Source organism: Carassius carassius, chromosome 5 (genome assembly GCF_963082965.1).
Source record: "Carassius carassius chromosome 5, fCarCar2.1, whole genome shotgun sequence".
In the NCBI taxonomy this organism is placed as follows: Eukaryota; Metazoa; Chordata; class Actinopteri; order Cypriniformes; family Cyprinidae; genus Carassius; species Carassius carassius.
In genome coordinates, this window is record NC_081759.1 from 3,581,142 (window position 1) to 3,600,293 (window position 19,152).

The window sequence follows — 19,152 nt, forward strand, 5'->3', positions numbered from 1 at the left end:
CGTGTCTGTGGAAATCAGGCACGGACTGGACACCGGGAGAACCGGGACAATTCCCGGTGGCCTGGCAGCCGATTTTGCCCCACTATTTAATATCATTATTGTACAATTGCCTGCCGAATGTACTAAAGCGATGATTTGCGAATCCGCCATTTGATAATTAAATCTCTAATAAGTCATGAATTGTTAGTCATGACTCGCGCGCTCTCCGCGCCTCCGCCAAACGGTTTGGATCAGACTCAGAGTAATCAATGCGAGAGAGAGAGAGAGAGAGAGAGAGAGAGAGAGAGTGAGAGTGAGAGAATAGAGTGGAGTGGACTGTGGAAGCGCACAGCTGGAGCAGAGAAGCAGAACTACTGTTCAGGGTTTCAGGTCAGTTTCATCTGTAAAGATGCTTTTTTGTCTTTGTTTTTTTATTTATTTAATCAAGCAGCAGCACGTTGCTCATCAGTCATCACTCAAAATACTATATAAAAGACATCATTATTATCAGTTTTAATGTTACAGTAGTAATTTAGCTGAAAAAAATTCAGATTTTTTTATAGGTTTAGGGGGAGCTACGACAGACAACAACCCAACCCTTACGAAAATTTACATTTTAATATTTAACTATAAATCCAGAGAAAATGGTTACTATTGTTTAACTGTGATAACCAAAAATGTAAAATTATTTTACAAATGTATTTATTTAAAAATAAATACAAATCCATTTGCAAAAAAAATAAATAGAAAAACAAGGTTATTTTACTTTTATATAGGCTAATAAAAGCATGGTTAATTTTTGTAAGGGAAAAACATGTACAGTATTAGGATTTTTCTATAAAGAAATTGTAGTATTGTAGAGTATTGTATTGTAAAGTATAGTTTTGTTCAATTTTGAGTATTAAAGTCACGAGAGATGGATAACAGGGCAAAATAAAGAGACTGAAGAGAAAAATGGAAGTGAAGGTGCAGTTCAGGAGAGAACTTTTAATTATTTTGCATGTCCCCAAATTAAAGATTTAAACCTTTTTTATGTCAGGTCCATACAAAAAATAGTTTTGTCCATGAATTTGTTTGTATGAGTTTGAATTTTCCAGTCTGAATTTTTTTCCCAGTCCACCCCTCCTGTAAATTAATGGCAAAGACATGGTTTCATTTACTACACATAGGCCTACTGAAGCTCGCAGTGTTTTCAACCTCTGCTGCCTCAATATTGGAGTACACGAGCACATAAACATAATTTCTAGAACTGCTCTGTGTCACTTCATGTGCATTTTACTTATTTTGAGAAAACTATCATCATATACAGAGACAGCAGTTTAAAAAAAACACCAATTTTCTGGAGTTTATTACACAGGATACGACACATGCTTATTAGATAACTGTATTTAAGTTGATGCATATGCTTTTATTTATTATTCTTAAATTTTTACAAATTTAGAAAAGTAATCAAAAAGTACTCAAAAGTAATTAGTTACATTACTTTAATAAAGTAATTGAAAAAGTTACACTACTATTACATTTTAAACAGGGTAACTTGTAATCTGTAACCTATTACATTTCCAAAGTAACCTTCCCAACACTGCTCATTAGTTCCCATTGTTTGGTTCATGCTTATAAATCAGTGCTCTCTTAGTATTTGTCCGTTCTCCATCTATGTTAAGTTAATTTATGTGCATGTTCTCTTAGTTTTATCATATTAAAAGGCTTTTAGTTGATCTCCTTTGTACTTGTGCAGTTTGTATCACCAACGCTTGACAACAAGCAGAACACATTTCTGTGTAAAACATTTATAAAATCTCTTTGCAGGCAAGTTGTCATTAAATTCAACACAACAGTTAATATTCATTGTTTTATGAATGATGAATGAGGCCCTGCACCAACATCACAGCCAAACCTAAAACAGAGTTTTTATAGTTAAACCATTAAAATAATAATAATAATAATAATAATAATACAGAAAATATATAAAAATAAAAAAATTACCTAAAATAAAAAAGCACATTAACTGAAATGTTATATAAATACATTTATTTCAACTAGTTGCTATGGATTTTTTGTTTTAGTTTTACTTAACATACTAAAATAACTAAAAATAAAAGTGAATTAAAAGTACATAAACATTTAAAAAAATAAAAACTAATAAAAATCAAAACCACAAAAATTACTAAAACTAATATATATATATATATATATATATATATATATATATATATATATATATATATATATATATATATATATATACTACTCAATTCAATTTACACACACATACATAATTATTTTAATTAATTATATTGATTACAATTCAATTATACACACAAACACACGTTATGAATTATTTTAGACTTTAATTCATTAATTGATTAATTATGCGTATTATAACTAATTGAATTTTACCCTTTTTTAATTTTTAATTTAATTTTAATTTTAAATGTCCATGAGTATTTTATGTGTCAGGTTAGTCTATAGCAATTATAATGAGTTTATTTAACAACAATAGAAGTCAAAGGCAAGTAAACGTGTGTGTCAGAGAGAGTCCAGCTGAGATTTAGTTGTGTGTGTGTGTGTGTATGTCGTGTATGATGGATGAGTGTTCACATGAGTGTTCTTTAGAACAAACACAGCTATTGTCTGTATTTAAATGAGCATGTGTTGGGTTGATATTGAACACGGTGTAAACACACACACACACACACACACTTATATGCGGCTCGGTCTGGTTGCTCCTGATAGCTTTGAAGTGCCGGCTGCTCTTGGCGGTGTGTTTCCTCACGCTGGGTCAGTAATTAAACGTGATGTTTATCATAGTGCGGTGTGTAAATGATGAGTCTGGGGACGAGTGATAAACACTGTTGATTATAAGAGCTCATCAACACTACACTGCCTCTTCTTGACTTTGTGTCTAATACGCACAGACACACACACACACATAGAACGTGGATTGCTGGAGTGCCGTGTGTCGTTTCTGTTTGATCTATGATTGCATTAATTGACATAATGTTTATGGACAGCATCTGTGGAATGCTCTTGAGTTCGACAAACATGGATTTTGACTTGTCTATATGTTTGCATATGTTTGTATAAAGTCAAGGATGCAAGGATACAAGCAACAGTGCAAATAAACATATGAATAGGGCTGAGCTCATTCATTCATTCATTCATTCATTCATTCATTCATGTATTCATTGTTTTTTTTATGTTTTTTTTTGTTACAGTACTTTCTACAAGAGTAAAGAGACTATATTACTAGTATATATACTAGTATCAATTCTGCAGTCCTGTTTAATGAAGCAGCAGCTTGTCTGAATAATCTTGGACAAACTCGAAGGCAGACATGTGCGATAGATAGATTAAAACTGATTCCCTCCAGAATGTCTTGGCCCATAGACACCCATTAGAAATTCATTGGTGTAAACATGATTTCTGCTCGTTTTTACAGATGGAGGGATTATTTGCTGTAGTAGCTGCCAGCATGTCTCTGATGCCATCAATAGAGGTTAAGTTGTATTTAACCTGGAATATTTCTGCAGTAGTGGACCATTCACTGTTCATCAATAATACACTCACACACGCCGGAAGGTTAAGCTAATAAACGTTATCCCGCTCGCGCTCTCGTCGTGTGAAAGGTCCCAGCTTGGTCTTTAAGCCCCATTATTAAGAGAGTTAATCATCTGAACCAGCGCTGGACCCTCTGGCATCTGAGAGGAGAGACGGTGAGAAGAGCACTGGAGAACAGCCAGAGAAACAGAGAGCTTTCAGACGACTCAAGGCACTTGCACACTAGTCCGAAATTTTCGCATAAGTTTTTTTTTTTTTTGTAGTCGTCATTCTTTCATATCACAATGCATGTTACGGATGCGAAAACGGCGAAAATTTAACCTGATCAGAATTTTTTGGTAACGGACGAAAGTTTCGGAGGCAGGGTGTAAACGTGATTGACACAACGTGAGGTGGAATTTATTTTTCAACATGCGAAAATTTCTAAATTGTGCTTCGATTCTAAAAACTTCATTGCACAGGATGTGCGAAACGAGTGCTTAGACTGTGTGTTAAGCTTTCCGAATTAATGCTTTTTGTTCATTCACATATTAATTCATTTCATGAATTCATTCATTTGTTCATTCCTTAGTTCTTTCATTTATTCTTAGATTCATTCCTTCATTCTCGTTTGTTTGCTTATGCATAGATTCACTCATGTATTCTTGTTTGTTCATAAAATCATACATGGATTTCTTCTTGTTTGTTCATTAGTTTTGTTCATTAGATTGTTCGTACATTTTTTCATAGATTCATTCTTTCATTCTTGTTTGTTTGTTCATTCGTAGATTCATTCATTTATTCTTGTTTGTTCATTCGATTGTAGATTCATTCTTGTTCAGTTATTTGTTCATTTATTCACACATTCATGCCTTTATTCTTGCTTGTTTGTTTGTTCATTCATTCGTAGATTCATCCTTTCATTTTTGTTTGTTTGTTGATTCGTAGATTCACTCATTTATTCTTGTTTGTTTACGTGATCATCTTAATTCTGGTTTGTTCTTTAGTTTGTAGATGAATTCCTTCATTCTTGTTTGTTTGTTTGTTCGTTCATAGATTTGTTCCATCATTGTTCTTTAGTTCACTTCTTCGTAGATTCAGACATTCTTTGTTTGTTCATTAAATTGTAGATTCATTCCATTATTCTTTTATGTTCATTCATTTGTAGATTTATTCCTTCTCGATTATTAATTTGTTTGAAGATTCATTCCTTTGTGTTTAAATTGTTTTTCGCGATTTTTTTTATTCATTCATTATTCTGTTAATATGTTCATAAATTCATTCATTATTTTATAATTCATATGTTTATTCTTTTTTGTTTATTTATTTAGTTTAATTGTTTGTTAGTTTATTACTTTTCCTGTTTGTGTGTCTATTACTGTGTTCTTTCATTAATTACTCATTGATTGATTAATCTATTTATTTATGTGTTCATTGATTTTTGTTCATTCACATATTTATTCATTTGTTCATTCATCCATTTCTGTTTAAAAATTAGTCTGTTTGCGTTTGTTTTAAAGCTATATGTAGTTATATATTTACAACTAAACATATCATTTTATTAATAGTTTACATTTGATATGCAATGAACCCATGAATTAATAAGAAAAAAAAAGAAGATTAAGAACTATTTTAGGATTGAGTCATGATTCCCAGAATTGAATCGCACCGAATCGTGAGATGCCTAAAGATTCCTACCCCTACTTTACATAGGTTTCAGGGCTTTTATTTGAAGAGTATCAGTTTTGTTTGTGTATTTTAATAGAGTAAATACAGAGAGACTGTTTGTGTGTATTAGATTAATCTGGGATTTAAATAACTCCGATCCGATCATTTGTCTCATAATAACATCTGCAAACACGACACAGACCCCAAAAAAAAAAACAGACGCGACCCCTCGACCCGTCACTAGATAGCATGGCTGTGCCGTGACCCATTAATGGAAGGTAATGTACCCTACAGAGTGTTAATTTGGGGTGAAAGCAGCTATGTGTTTGTGTGAGACAGTCAGAGAAGAGTTATGAGCCGGACTGCGTGCCATCAGACGGGTCAGCGGGCATCTAATGGAGGCATTCAATAATAATCTGACGCTCGTGCCATGTGTGTGTTAGTGTAATGTTAGCATCCGGTATATGTATTGATGAATCCAGAGATCGATGCGTCCTGGGTTACGATCCATCCATTATGTGCATGTGTGTGTCTGTGTAATATTGAAGATCTCTGCATTTATGCAGGAAGTGAAATTGCACTACACTCTTAAAAATAAAGGTGCTTCACAATGCCACAATGGTTTCATTAAGAGCCTTTAACATCTGAAGAACCTTTTCACAAAAGCTTCTTTGTGGCAAAAAAAGGTTCTTCAGATTATAAAAAGGTGAGAAAGAGATGCTTCTTTAAATAACCTTTGACTGAATGTTTCTCTGTGGAACCATAAATAGTTTTTCTATGAAAAACCTTCTAAGCACCTTTATTTTTAAGAGTGTAGAGACATAAACAGGAGTTATTTTAACTGATCGGTCCATCAGGTTAACCATTTTTTTGTTCATTCATTTATTCTGTCATTTGTTCATTCTTTCATTAGTTGAATTTATTTGTTCATTTATTAATTCATTATTTTGGTGGGCTATATGCTTGTTCATTCATTGGTTTACCTGTTTTGCTGTTCTCTTGTCTGTTTATATCTGATTCATTAGTTTGTTGATTGATTCTTCCGTTCATTTGTTAGTATATTTTATTAATTCATTCATTCATTAGTTTATTCAAATTTTTATTTGTTTCATGCATTTGTTCATGTGTTTGTTTATTCATTTGTAATTCATGTTTCTTCTTTCGTCTGTTCATTTGTGTATTGAGTCGTTCATTTGTTCATTCATTAGTTTATTTGTTTTTCTGTTCTTTTTGGTTCATTAGTTTGAAGAGTTTGTTCATTAGTTCATTGGTTTTGAACATTAGTTTATTAGTTTAATTTATCCATCTGTTGTTTCTTTCATTAGTTGGTCATATCTTTAATTGTTCTTTCATTACTATAACACATGTTTGTTCTTTGTTTGTTTTGATCTTTTGTCATGTTCATCTGTTCATTCATTTGTTTTGTTTTTTTATTGTTCTGTTCTGTGTCTAATTGTTTTTTGATGCTTTAGTCTATTGATTGATTCATCCATTCATTCATGCTTGTTATTTTTGTTATTTAGTTTATTAGTTTGTTTGTTTAATTATAAAAATGTGTTCATTATTTCATTGGTTTATTTATTTGGTCATTTGTTCATATGTATTCATTATTTTTTCATTTGTGTGCTCTTTGACTGATTAGCTTTTGATTCATTCATTAATTCATTCATATGTTCATTGATTTTTGTTCATTCTAATATTAATTAATTAATTCATTCATTCATTCATTCATTCATTCATTCATTCATTCATTCATTCGTTATTTTTAACATTTTTAACATGTTTGTTGTTTTGTCTGTTCAGAGGTGCTGAATTTTGAGGGAGTGTAAGGAAGAACGTCAGAGATCCCACGATGTCATGTTTATTTGAACTTGAGCTAAAAATAAGCAGCAGTTACTCCATTAACCAGGGATCAGTTAGAGATAACTGTGAGATCCTGTTTCATAATGAGACCCAAAAACAGGCCTGCACCAGTTTCTGCGCGTGAAGCCTCTCCGGACCCCAAACGAGCTCAGCACACACAAATTACAGTATAAGAGGCTCTGAAAAAATGCGTAATGGGGATTTTTGTTGCAAAAGTTTATTCTCTGGTATTGAGAGATGTTATCTATTGTAAAAATAATTTATACTCATTTTATACAGTGTTATTAAATGTGCATCACCAATCAAAATAAATTGTATTGCAGTTTAAAATAACTGTTAATAGTTATATTATTATTAATAGAAATGCTATTACAATCAAAAAAAAAGTTTTATATTGTAATATATTTTAAAATGTAAATCAAAATATCACTTTTGAGTAGTTGTATTGTAAAATATATGATTGCAAATTAAAATAACTTTTATGTTATATGTTCATTTATGTTCATGTTATATATTTTAAAACGTAAATTAAAATATCACTTTGGTTCAGTAATATAACAATAAATTTTTACAATTTAAAATAGCTGTTACATATTGTAACCTACTTTATAGTGTAAATTAAAATATCCCTTTTGATTATCATTATTGTGAAATATTATTGCAATTTCAAATATATTTTATGTTGTAATATATTTCAAAATATAAATTAAAATGATCACTTCCATAAATCTATGCTTAATCAAAGTATTCATTTCTTTCAAAAATCTTGCCCTCTTGTTGGAATTGATGATTTGCAAACCTGTAATCTAATTGAAATCGTGAAACGCATAAAAAAGCAGTGTTCCTCACTCACTTCCTGGGGCTTCATGTTGTCTGTGTTTTTTCCCAGGTGATGATGACTTCCTGTTGGGGTTGGGTGAGCTGCCGGAGACCTTCCCCAGCGACCCTCCAGAGCCCCTCCCACACTTCCTGCTGGAGCCGGAGGACGCTTACATCATCAAGAACAAAGCTGTCAATCTCTACTGCACGGCCACGCCTGCTGCTCAGATCTACTTCAAATGCAACGGCGAGTGGGTCCATCAGCGAGAGCACACCATAGAGGAGCGGGTGGACGAGACGTCGGGTCAGTCCCACACACACACCATCACTCTCCTTTATGGGTCGGAAACATTACAGTGCAATAAAAATGTAATAGCCCTGCTTTATTCATGGTTTTCATTGCTAAAGGTGCTGCTAGAGAGATAGATAAACCCCTTCCTGACATCTACAGGTTTGTGTATTATTTATGTAATGTTATGAGAGCTTTTTTTTATGAAGGCTTCTTTATATGACTGCCACACAGGGAGTAAAGTTAACACTAAGTGTGACCAGAGACACGACCGTTCTCTTTAACTGACCGCTCCACGTGGATACATATGAAAGCTTTTTCTTCCATAGGATAAAAAAAATACAAATATTACAACTTTTAATCTCACAATTCAGTGTTTATATCTTGCAATTCTGACTTTTTTTTTCTATTGCATAAGTCAATGATTCTGTCTTGCAGTTTATAAAAAGTAAAGAGTTTATATTGTGCATTTTTTCAGAACTGTGAGAAAAACGTCAGAGCTGTGAGTGATTAAAAAAAAAAAGTCTGAATTCTGAAATTAGGAAGTCACTATTAACCTTTTTTTATTCTAATCTAATACTAATACTCTAATACTAATGTAGTACTAATACTAATCTAGAGTAGAGTTATTATTCAGCTCAGGTCAGTTTAATGTTGATTCAGTTCAGTTCAATAACTGTGTCTGTGTTGCAAAGTTAATGTCATCCAGAAGATACTATAGAAGCAAGATTCCAAGTGAAATAATTAGATAAGATACGCACTGCTTATAATAAAGATGTTTTATTGGTTTTATGGTTTCATGAAGAATCTTTAACATGCATTTCCATTGCAGAGTAGGCTCTGTTTAAAGGTGCTTCACACTAACCAAAACCTTTCACTAAACGGTTCTTTGAAGAACCAAAAATTGTTGCTTTGTGGCATTGCTCTGGTTTTTAAGAGTGTTGTTCAGTAAATGACAGTGTCTGTTGTCTTTTTCTGTCACGATTCTGTAGCTCAAACAGTATCACATAGTATTAGCAACGTCATTGTCATGGGTTCAGTTCCCAGGGAATGCATGAACTGTATGTATACCTTCAAGGCAAAGTCAATGCATATGCCAAATGCATAAATGTCTTTTTCACACTGCGAGAACAGAACACAGAGTACAAGCCAAGAACAGTGATTGATCTAGGTCCACTTTTGATGATAGTCAAAAGCTAATATGCTACAATTCATAGGTTAAATGTGCACCAAGTAATTTCTTCCCACTTTCAAAAAGTTTCATAGAAGGAAATTTGAATGTGCAGTAATAAACAGTATGGGCATTGCCATATTGGTTAAAGCACTGGTATATTTAGGAAGATGAATAAGTGCTAATGCAACATAAATTAAAGATTTTATTATCTACTACTACATTTAGAAGTTTGGGGATTGTAAGACTTTTTAATGTTTAAAGAAATCCCTTCTCCTCACCAAGGCTGCATTTATTTGTTAAAAATCAGTAATATTGTTAACTATTATTACATTTTAAAATTACTGTGTTTTCTATTGTAATAGATTGTAAAATTCAATTTATTCATGAATTTTCAGCATCATTATTCCAGTCTTTGAATTACAATTTACAATATTGATCAATTTAATGCATCCTTTCTGAATAAAAATAATAATTGGCTGACTCCAGACTGAATGAGAAATCTAGCTATAGTATAATACAGTTTAGGGCAATCTTTCTCCTATAGCATGCAACACTTTTAAAATGAAACTAAGCATTTTCTCTCACATATCTGCATATAGGCCCAATGTTTGCTGCAGAAGACTGCCGTGCATTTCAAGGTTGGGAAACTATAGCAGCTCTCCACTAATGTTCGATCATTCAGAATGAAAATAGCACATTTTGGCCGAGGCTGAAGCACAGTCACCTCACCGCAAGAGAAACCGACACGAGCCGCTCTCTGTGTGGGCGAGCAAAGAGCTCAATTCATTACGTAGAGGTTAACAAGCTCCTATTGAGCTAATGACTCTAATGGATCTTTGATATCAACCCGCCGCAGTAATTCTGCTCTAATATCTCTGCGGTGGAAACTTTACTGTCATAATCACACCTCGGATATTACTCGGGGTCAGAGCATGGAGTTATTATGGGCCACTGAAACAGGGCTGACTTCTCTAAACACTGTCATTGAACTTTAATGTGCCACTGTAATGTTTATCATAAAAAATTATAGTGTGTGTGAGAGAGAAAGAGATTTAGAGAGAGAGAGAGAGCGAGAGAGATATAGTTTATGCTTTTAATAAGATTTCTGTCAGAGGTCTGTTTTTGGCCGCTGGCTCCCTCTGGCATCGCTATCTGTCTATATTTGGGATGGTGTAATATAGTTATGAATCAATTTCATTGTTCGTTTTGGCGATTGTGAGTAAACAAGGTTAAATCTGTTCCTTGTCATGAAAGCTGGTGTGTAATCGGCTCACGGTGTGCGTGATGAATGATTTGTGTGTCTAAATTGTGCAGAAGATTCAGATTGAGCCTCATTATCTGGTTCAGTCAGAAAGACTCTTTCCTTCTGTGGTCTTCATCTCAGAGGGCCTTATAACTCACAATTTCATGTTATAAAGCCAGAATTGCTAGATATAAACTGATTTTGTATCTCACAGTTCTGACTTTATTTCTCAGAATTGCAACTTTATGTCTCGCAATTGTGAGTTTACTTTACAGTTTAACTTTACATTAATTTACATTACTGTAACTCCTCAAAATAACTACAGTGATTTTCAACTTTAATTTATGTTGTAAATTAGCTTCAACTTCTTTTTAAAGCCAGTTTAATGTAATTTAAGTTGAAATTACTTGATTAGTTACAATTAGTTGATTGTACTTAAAAATTTAAGGCAGCAACTTATTTTTTACAGTTTAGAAATTAATTCTTGAATCACTTGATTCATTGGAAATGATTGTTTAAACTGATGCACAAAAAGTCTAATTTACTGACTCTAGATACTTTTTCAAAAGTTTGGGTTTGGTTTTTAATGCTTTTGAAATAGATCTCACTAAGGTTGCATTTATTTGATCAAAAATACAGTAAAAAATAAAATTGTTACAAACACGCCAGGTTCCACCTCCACGCAATCACTACGCACGCCCTCACCGGAATACTAAGCACATCCACCTGATCCTCATCACCACCCAATCACCTCAGCACCATAAAAACCACACACACGCACTCAATCGATGTCCGGTCTCGTTCGAGATAAGGTCTTACCTGTATGCTAACTCTAATGACTAACTCTTCTTCTACTTACCTCTCTCCAGCGATTCTCCGAAGATCCAGATCCCCAGTGTGCGTGTGTGTGGTTCACCTTCCTCCTCTGACTTCTTCACCCAGCCTGCACACATCCATCCCTCACTCCACCCTACACTACCTGCTCCTCTGCTTGTGTCTGTTCAATAAACCATTCTGTCTGTTACTCCTCAGCCTCCCGAGTGATCCGTAACAGAAGACCGGACCGACACCACCAGGCACAGGCATGAGCCTCACGGACCCCTTTCAAGATCTGGTTAATGCACTCCGAAGGACACTCACGGCTACAACTGCATCCCCAACACCAGCGAGCACTTCCGTCAACGATGCCAGCACTTCCTCACCTTCCGTTCACGCCAGTCCCATGGCCCGGCCAGTGCCCTACTCTGGTGCGGCGGAGGAATGCAGTGGTTTCCTCCTACAATGCTCGCTGGTCCTGGAGATGCAACTGCACTTGTACCCCACTGAGAGATCTAAGGTAGCCTTTGTAATTTCTCAACTGCAAGGTAAAGTACTACTGTGGGCAGATTCAATATGGACTCAAAATAACCCAGTTATCCAGTCTTATTCCAGCTTCATCGACCATTTCCGTGAAGTTTTCGGCAGACCAGCTTGGGACTCTTTCATTGGTGAGAAGCTGTATAATCTCAAACAGGGGAAAATGTCTGTCAATGAATATGCCCTTCAGTTTAGGACTCTAGCGGCCTCCAGTGGATGGAACGAACAGGCTTTACTGACTACCTACCGTCAGGGATTGGAACCTCTGCCGTCAGCTCAAGCTCGCTACCACTGCAACGCCGTCAGCCTACCACGTCCACACTATCACCGGCAAGCCGTTAAGCAGGAGATGCTTGCGTCATAGTGTGGGTCCCATATCCCTCCAAACCGGACTACTCCATCACGAGGAAATCCATCTGCTGGTTCTGGAGGAAACCACCACTGACGTGATTCTAGGGCGCCCGTGGTTAGAGCAGCACAACCCTGTAATCTCCTGGAAGACGGGCGAAGTCCTGAAGTGGGGCGACGCCTGTTTCAAGAGCTGCATCTCCGGTTGTCCAGTTCCAGCCACATCTTCCCCTGAACCTCTTCCAGTCTGTTCCACATCAATAGAGAGCCCAGTGGAAAACCAATCCATCGCCATCCCTCACTGCTACGCCCCCTTCAGTGACGTCTTCTGCCCCAAACGGGCCTCCAAGCTGCCTCCACACCGGCCGTGGGACTGTGCAATCGATCTGCTGCCGGGTGAACCAGTGCCTAAAGGAAGGATATACCCCCTATCCATTCCTGAGGAGAAGGCCATGGAGGAGTACATCAAGGAGGTGCTGGCTCAGGGTTATATTCGTCCATCGACCTCCCCTGCTGCTTCGAGTTTCTTCTTTGAGGAGAAAAAGGACGGAGGTTTAAGACCATGCATTAATTATCGGGCTCTCAACAATATAACAGTGAAGTTCAGGTACCCACTTCCCCTCGTCACAGCTGCCTTGGAACATCTCCGTGGTGCCACTGTGTTCACCAAGTTGGACCTCCGCAGCGCCTACAACCTCATCCGGATACGAGAGGGGGACCAGTGGAAGACCGCCTTCATAACCCCTACAGGCCACTATGAATACTGCGTGATGCCGTATGGACTTGTTAACGCCCCCTCAGTATTCCAGGACTTCATCCACGAGGTGCTCCGGGAGTTCCACCACAAGTTCGTCCTAGTCTACATTGATGATATCCTCATCTACTCCCGGAGCCTGGCAGAACATCAACGCCACGTTGCGGAGGTCCTGCAACGCCTGAGGGCCTACCAACTGTATCTCAAGGCCGAAAAGTGGTCTTTCCATCAGCCCTCAGTGCAGTTCCTTGGATACAACATCAGCAGCAGTGGCATCTGGATGGACGAGGGGAAGGTAAACGCCATCAGAGATTGGCCCACTCCAACCACCATCAAGGAGTTACAGCGGTTCCTTGGCTTTGCCAACTTCTGTAGACGGTTTATACAAAACTTCAGTACCATGACCAGCCCTCTCACCAGTTTTCTCCATAACAAACCCAAATCTCTCTCCTGGACTCCTGCCGCCACAGAGGCCTTCCACATCCTTAAGGAGGCCTTTACGACCGCCCCACTCCTGGTCCATCCCGATCCCGACCAACCCTTCGTCGTGAAAGTCGACGCCTCGACCAGCGGAGTGGGAGTGGTCCTTTCTCAGCAGCAGGGGAATCCCAGTCGCCTCCACCCATGCGCTTTCTTCTCCCGGAAACTTAACCCGGCGGAGGTCAACTATGATATCGGCAACCGGGAACTGTTGGCCATCAAACTAGCCTTGGAAGAATGGAGGCATTGGTTGGAGGGAGCCAAACACCCCTTTTTGGTCCTAACAGATCATAAGAACTTAGAGCATCTTCGAGTGGCCAAATGATTAAATCCGAGACAAGCCCGCTGGGCGTTATTCTTCACCCGCTTCCATTTCACCATCTCATACCACCCAAGGGTGATAAATGTGAAAGCTGACGCCCTCTCCAGGTGTTACGCCCCTGAAGAGAATGAAACCCTCTCATTGCTGAAGGAATGCTTCTGGTGGCCCAACATGGCCTCGGATGTCAGGAGGCCCGTGAATGGATGTACAAGCTGCGCCATATCCAAAAGCCCTCGCCTACCTTCTGTCACGGCCACCAGAACTCCTGGAACCAGTTCTTTGGATGGGCCGAGTACGCACAAAACTCCCTTCGTCAACCTACCACCGTACTCACTCCATTCCAGTGCGTACTCGGCTACCAACCACCTCTATTCCCCTGGTCAGGTGAACCCTCGGATGTCCCCGCCATGGACTACTGGTTCCGGGAGAGCAAGAGGGTCTGGGACGCGGCACACCACCAACTCCAGCGGGCTTTACGCAGACGTAGAACGACAGCCGACCTTCGCCGACGACATCCTAGATCCTAACTTACTCGACACCTTCCACTCCAATCATCCTGACCGACCAGCTCCCAGGGGAAGAGGACGTCCACCACGTCGTCGGGGTCCTCGGCCCTCAGGAGAGGGTCGTGGGGAGGGGGGTACTGTTACAAACACACCAGGTTCCACCTCCACGCAATCACTACGCACGCCCTCACCGGAATACTAAGCACATCCACCTGATACTTATCACCACCCAATCACCTCAGCACCATAAAAACCACACACACGCACTCAATCGATGTCCGGTCTCGTTCGCGAAAAGGTCTTACCTGTATGCTAACTCTTAAGGACTAACTCTTCTTCTACTTACCTCTCTCCAGGGATTCTCTGAAGATCCAGATCCCCAGTGTGCGTGTGTGTGGTTCAGCTTCCTCCTCTGACTTCATTCACCCAGCCTGCACGGATCCATCCCTCACTCCACCCTACACTACCTGCTCCTCTGCTTGTGTCTGTTCAATAAACCATTCTGTCTGTTACTCCTCAGCCTCCCGAGTGATCCTTAACAAAAATAAAATAAATAATACTATTGTGAAATATTTTTCTACGGATCTCCACACACATGCAAGAAAAAATAAATAAATTGTGTGCACGATTTACAAATTTTTTCTCTCGATTTGCAAAATCGTGCGCACAATTTAATTTGTTCTCTAGATTTATAAATCGTGTGCATAATTTAGCAAACCGAGGAAACAAATTATTAAATAGTATGCACAATTTATAAATCGAGGGAACAAAATAGCAAATCATGCACACGATTTAGCCTCCTTTTTTTTGCCATAAAAAATTCATAAGTCATAATTTTGCCCTTTCTTTCGGAACATGCTGCACAACTCCTTGTTCAAGCTCTTGTTCTGTCCAGGCTGGACTATTGCAATGCCCTCTTGGCAGGTCTTCCAGCCAATTCTATCAAACCTTTACAATTAATTCAGAACATGGCAGCAAGATTAATGTTTAATGAGCCAAAAAGAATACACGTCACACCTCTGTTTATCAATTTGCACTGGCTTTCAATAGCTGCTCGCATAAATTCAAGGCATAATTCAAATTGTTTGCCTACAAAACCACCACTGGCTCTGCACCCATTTACCTAAATTTGTTACTTCAGACTTATGTGCCCTCTAGAAGCTTGTGTTCTGCAAGTGAACGTCGCTTGATTGTGCCATCCCAAAGAAGCACAAAGTCACTTTTACGGACTTAAATGTTAAATGTTCCCTCCTGGTGGAATGACCTCCCCAACTCAGTCAGAGCAGCTGAGTCCTTAGCCATCTTCAAGAATCGGCTTAAAACACATCTCTTCCATCTTTATTTGACCCTCTAACTTTAACACTCACTATTCTAATTCTATTCTTAAAAAAAAAATCTAACTACCTTTCTAATCTTTTTGTATTCTATTTTCTTTTCATTTATTATGCAATTGTATATATGTGTGTGTGTGTGTGTGTGTGTGTGTGTGTGTATGTGTAAAGACCTCTAACACTAGCTTGCTCTATTCTTTTTTTAATTCTATCTGTTTTCTTTTTATTATATTATTTAAAATCCCATGGTACGTGTACTGTGTTAACCTAACTGAGACTTTGTTATAGCACTTATATATCATTGCTCTTTTTGTTGTTTTTGATTGCTTCCACTGTCTTCATCTGTAAGTCGCTTTGGATAAAAGCGTCTGCTAAATGAATAAATGTAATGTAATATAAATGTAAATTTAATAATAAGAATTTAAGGCCATAAAAAGTCATAAAAACGTCCGGATTTTTCATACAAGGTCATAAAAAACATTTTTGTCACATCTTAAATTGATATGCTAGTCCATTAATTTTTTCTTCCATCAAAATGCACTCGCGGCGGCAATGGCATTCATTTGTTTCACCTGTTGTAGTTCTGTATAAGGAATCTGGGTGGTATCACACTGGTATCACAGCGTTCCAGAACTACAAGGTCCATGCGGCAGCATACAGCCTTGTCAGAAGGACTTTCACAGAAACCCGCGCGAACTCTGAACATACTGTATCATACTGAGTCACTGCTTAGCTTAACTGAAATCATCCTGGCTATCACAATGGGAAAATGTACCTTTAATGATCTATGGTTTGAAGATGGTGCGTTTAGTAGCTGGCTCAAACTCGTCGCTAACAATCGGTATCAAGCCTATTGCACTTTGTGTAAGAAGATGTTGGAGCTGTCTAGTTTAGGCATGAAAGGCGATCTCAACCTACTCAGCCAGCTTAAAAAGATGCTCAGGACAGTTGACGGGCCACTGCTGTGCGTCCTCACGAAAGCTTATAATTTTCACGTGTTTTTAAGCCTTACCACTTGTCGATTTAAACATTAAAGCGTCCAAACACAAGTCGCGGAAAAGCTGTACTGAGTAGCTGGTTACTCGCACGCTGTGTTCGGTGCGGAGAGAGAGCCGCGTATCACAGACAGTCCCTCCTGCGCATGAACGAACAAATACTAATCGCAGTTTTGAACAAACAAAAGGATGTGAAAGAGCCCAATTCAGTACTCGCAGTGTTCAGGTGTTCAGGGCTCACGCAGGGAAAGGCGTCTCAAAACACTTGTACACCGAATTTGCTTATTTTTGCTCTTGTGCCGACAAATACATACAAAATATGTCAAAATACCCGCCTTGGAAAGTATGCTCGAAAAAACTTTTTTTTTCTGTTATTTGTCAGTTATTTCTTAAGTGAAAGTAAACAGTTGAGGAAAAAGATGCGTTCATCGTCTCTTAAAGTGACCGCGTCTAATTTAGCTACTGGCTGTTGTAATGTTAATCCAAGAAAATGTAAGAAAATCACTTACTGCTCTTGACTGAATTACTTTGTAGTTTTAACAAGAATTTATGCAGTCAAACCAAACATTATCCAGACTCCAGATATAATTTTTGATACACATATTTTACTAGTACAGGACACTAATACATTTATGTAAGTGAGTAGAAGCAAACTGTGACATATTATACCCAAATAATCTTCATACAGTGAACTACTAGTGAAATAGATAGATAGATATAAATGTTTTATCTATCTATATATAAAATTGGGACCAAAAATTAATCAGCACCTTATAAAGCACCATGCATTGCTTATGTGTTTTTTTTTCTGAATTACTAATGCAACCTTTTCACACCACAGTCAGAACAAAATTAAGCATTGCTTGGTAATTGGTCAACAAAGTATTGATAGTTGTGTAAATATTGTCATAATAACAGTTGTCTGTAGTTTTGGTTGATTGTAATCCATTACACACATTTCTATCAAAGTTATGACATTATCAAGACAAATTTGTTCTGACACAGTTTAACTCTAAGTTCTTGTCATATTTTATAACCATTTTAGAAGCAATAGCAAATAAACTGTAATAATGTGAGAAATGTTGAAGGTGTCTGAATACATTTTGGTTTGATTGTATATTTCATTTTTACATTGAAGACTATCCAGTGCTATTGTACATTTAATTATTTGGTTTCTGTACCTGGACACCTACAAACTTGACAAAAACTTAAACATTGTGTAAATAGCAAAAATAAATAAAAATGAACGAACATTTATCGTAATTCGTGTAGGTCATAAATTGAAATCCTAATAGTCATAAAAAGGTCTTAAAAAGTCTTAAATTTGACTGATTAAACCCTGCAGAAACCCTGTAAATATATAATTTATTCCTGTGATACAAAGTTGAATCTGCACTCAAAGAAACATTTCTGTTATTAACATTGTTGAAAATAGTTGAGCTGCTTCTTTTTTTTTTTCTTTTTTTTTTTGTGGAAACCGTAATAAATTTTTTCAGGATTTTTTGATGAATAGCACATTTCAAAAGAACAGGATTTATTTGAAATATAAATCTTTCATTATAGATTAGAAATGTCTCTACTGTCAACATCCTAGCTGAATATAATAATTTATTTCTTTAAAAAAAATTAATAAAAAAATCTTACTGATCCAAAACCTTTGAACAGTCTTCATTGATCCAGATTCTTGTCTGTTCTTGACAGATGGCCCAAAGAGAAAATCGCAACTCATATTCACTATAATCCAAAACAAAAGTGTGTGTGTTTGCATTGATTTTCTGCCTGTGTTAATGTACGTGTGCTTTTACATGCTTTGTGTGTTTTTATGCTTGCAAGGCAGCGCTGTATTGATATTCAACCAGCAGTCATTGTTAGAGGTGTTTTTAAGGCGCCAGTATTTTTGCTTGTGCTCATAGCGCTTTGAAAATAAAAACAATAAATGTTAAGGTTCAGTGTGTGTTGTCCTGCAGTGATTGTGCTTCAGATGTGAATGATTCCTCAAATCATGTGTTATTGAGGAGAGGTGTGCTGCTTCTTTACTGAGTGATCAGATAATACAAAAAGTGATAAAAAAAAATCCAACAGACTTACATTGGTCTATTGATATTACGGTTGTTCACTCACTGCACTGAATTCTTGACTGTATTCTTCACCACTTCATCCTGTGTGAATCCTGCTCTCCACGGACCGTTAGCTGAACGTCTGATGCATACGGCACACAAAAGTGGAAACACTTCAGGAGTTTTGAAGTCGTCATCAGATTGGTTGAATTATACAGGATTTCCAGGAGACGTGTGTCATGTTCTTTAATGTTCTAACTGGAAACAAAGATGCCTTGGCGCCAAACCCCCTCATGAAAGAAGAAAGCCGTCGTGTTTACAACTGTGACGACACATGCTTTAATGTTAGTCAAACGGCTTTAATGGGCGGGGCTTGGCCAGTGAAAGCTGCCATGGATTCCAGATCTTCAACCATCATTCTGAAGGTC

General features: G+C 37.3%; 1 protein-coding gene across 1 annotated transcript in view; it reads left to right on the top strand.

Moving 5' to 3' along the window:
- The window catches only part of unc5ca (unc-5 netrin receptor Ca), a 174,216-nt gene that overhangs the window by 60,411 nt on the left and 94,653 nt on the right, over positions 1 to 19,152 (top strand). Inside the window, exon 2 of the mRNA XM_059549472.1 lies at positions 7,940 to 8,173. Coding sequence (XP_059405455.1) covers positions 7,940 to 8,173 — 234 coding nt within the window. The remainder of the gene's footprint in view (positions 1 to 7,939; positions 8,174 to 19,152) is intronic.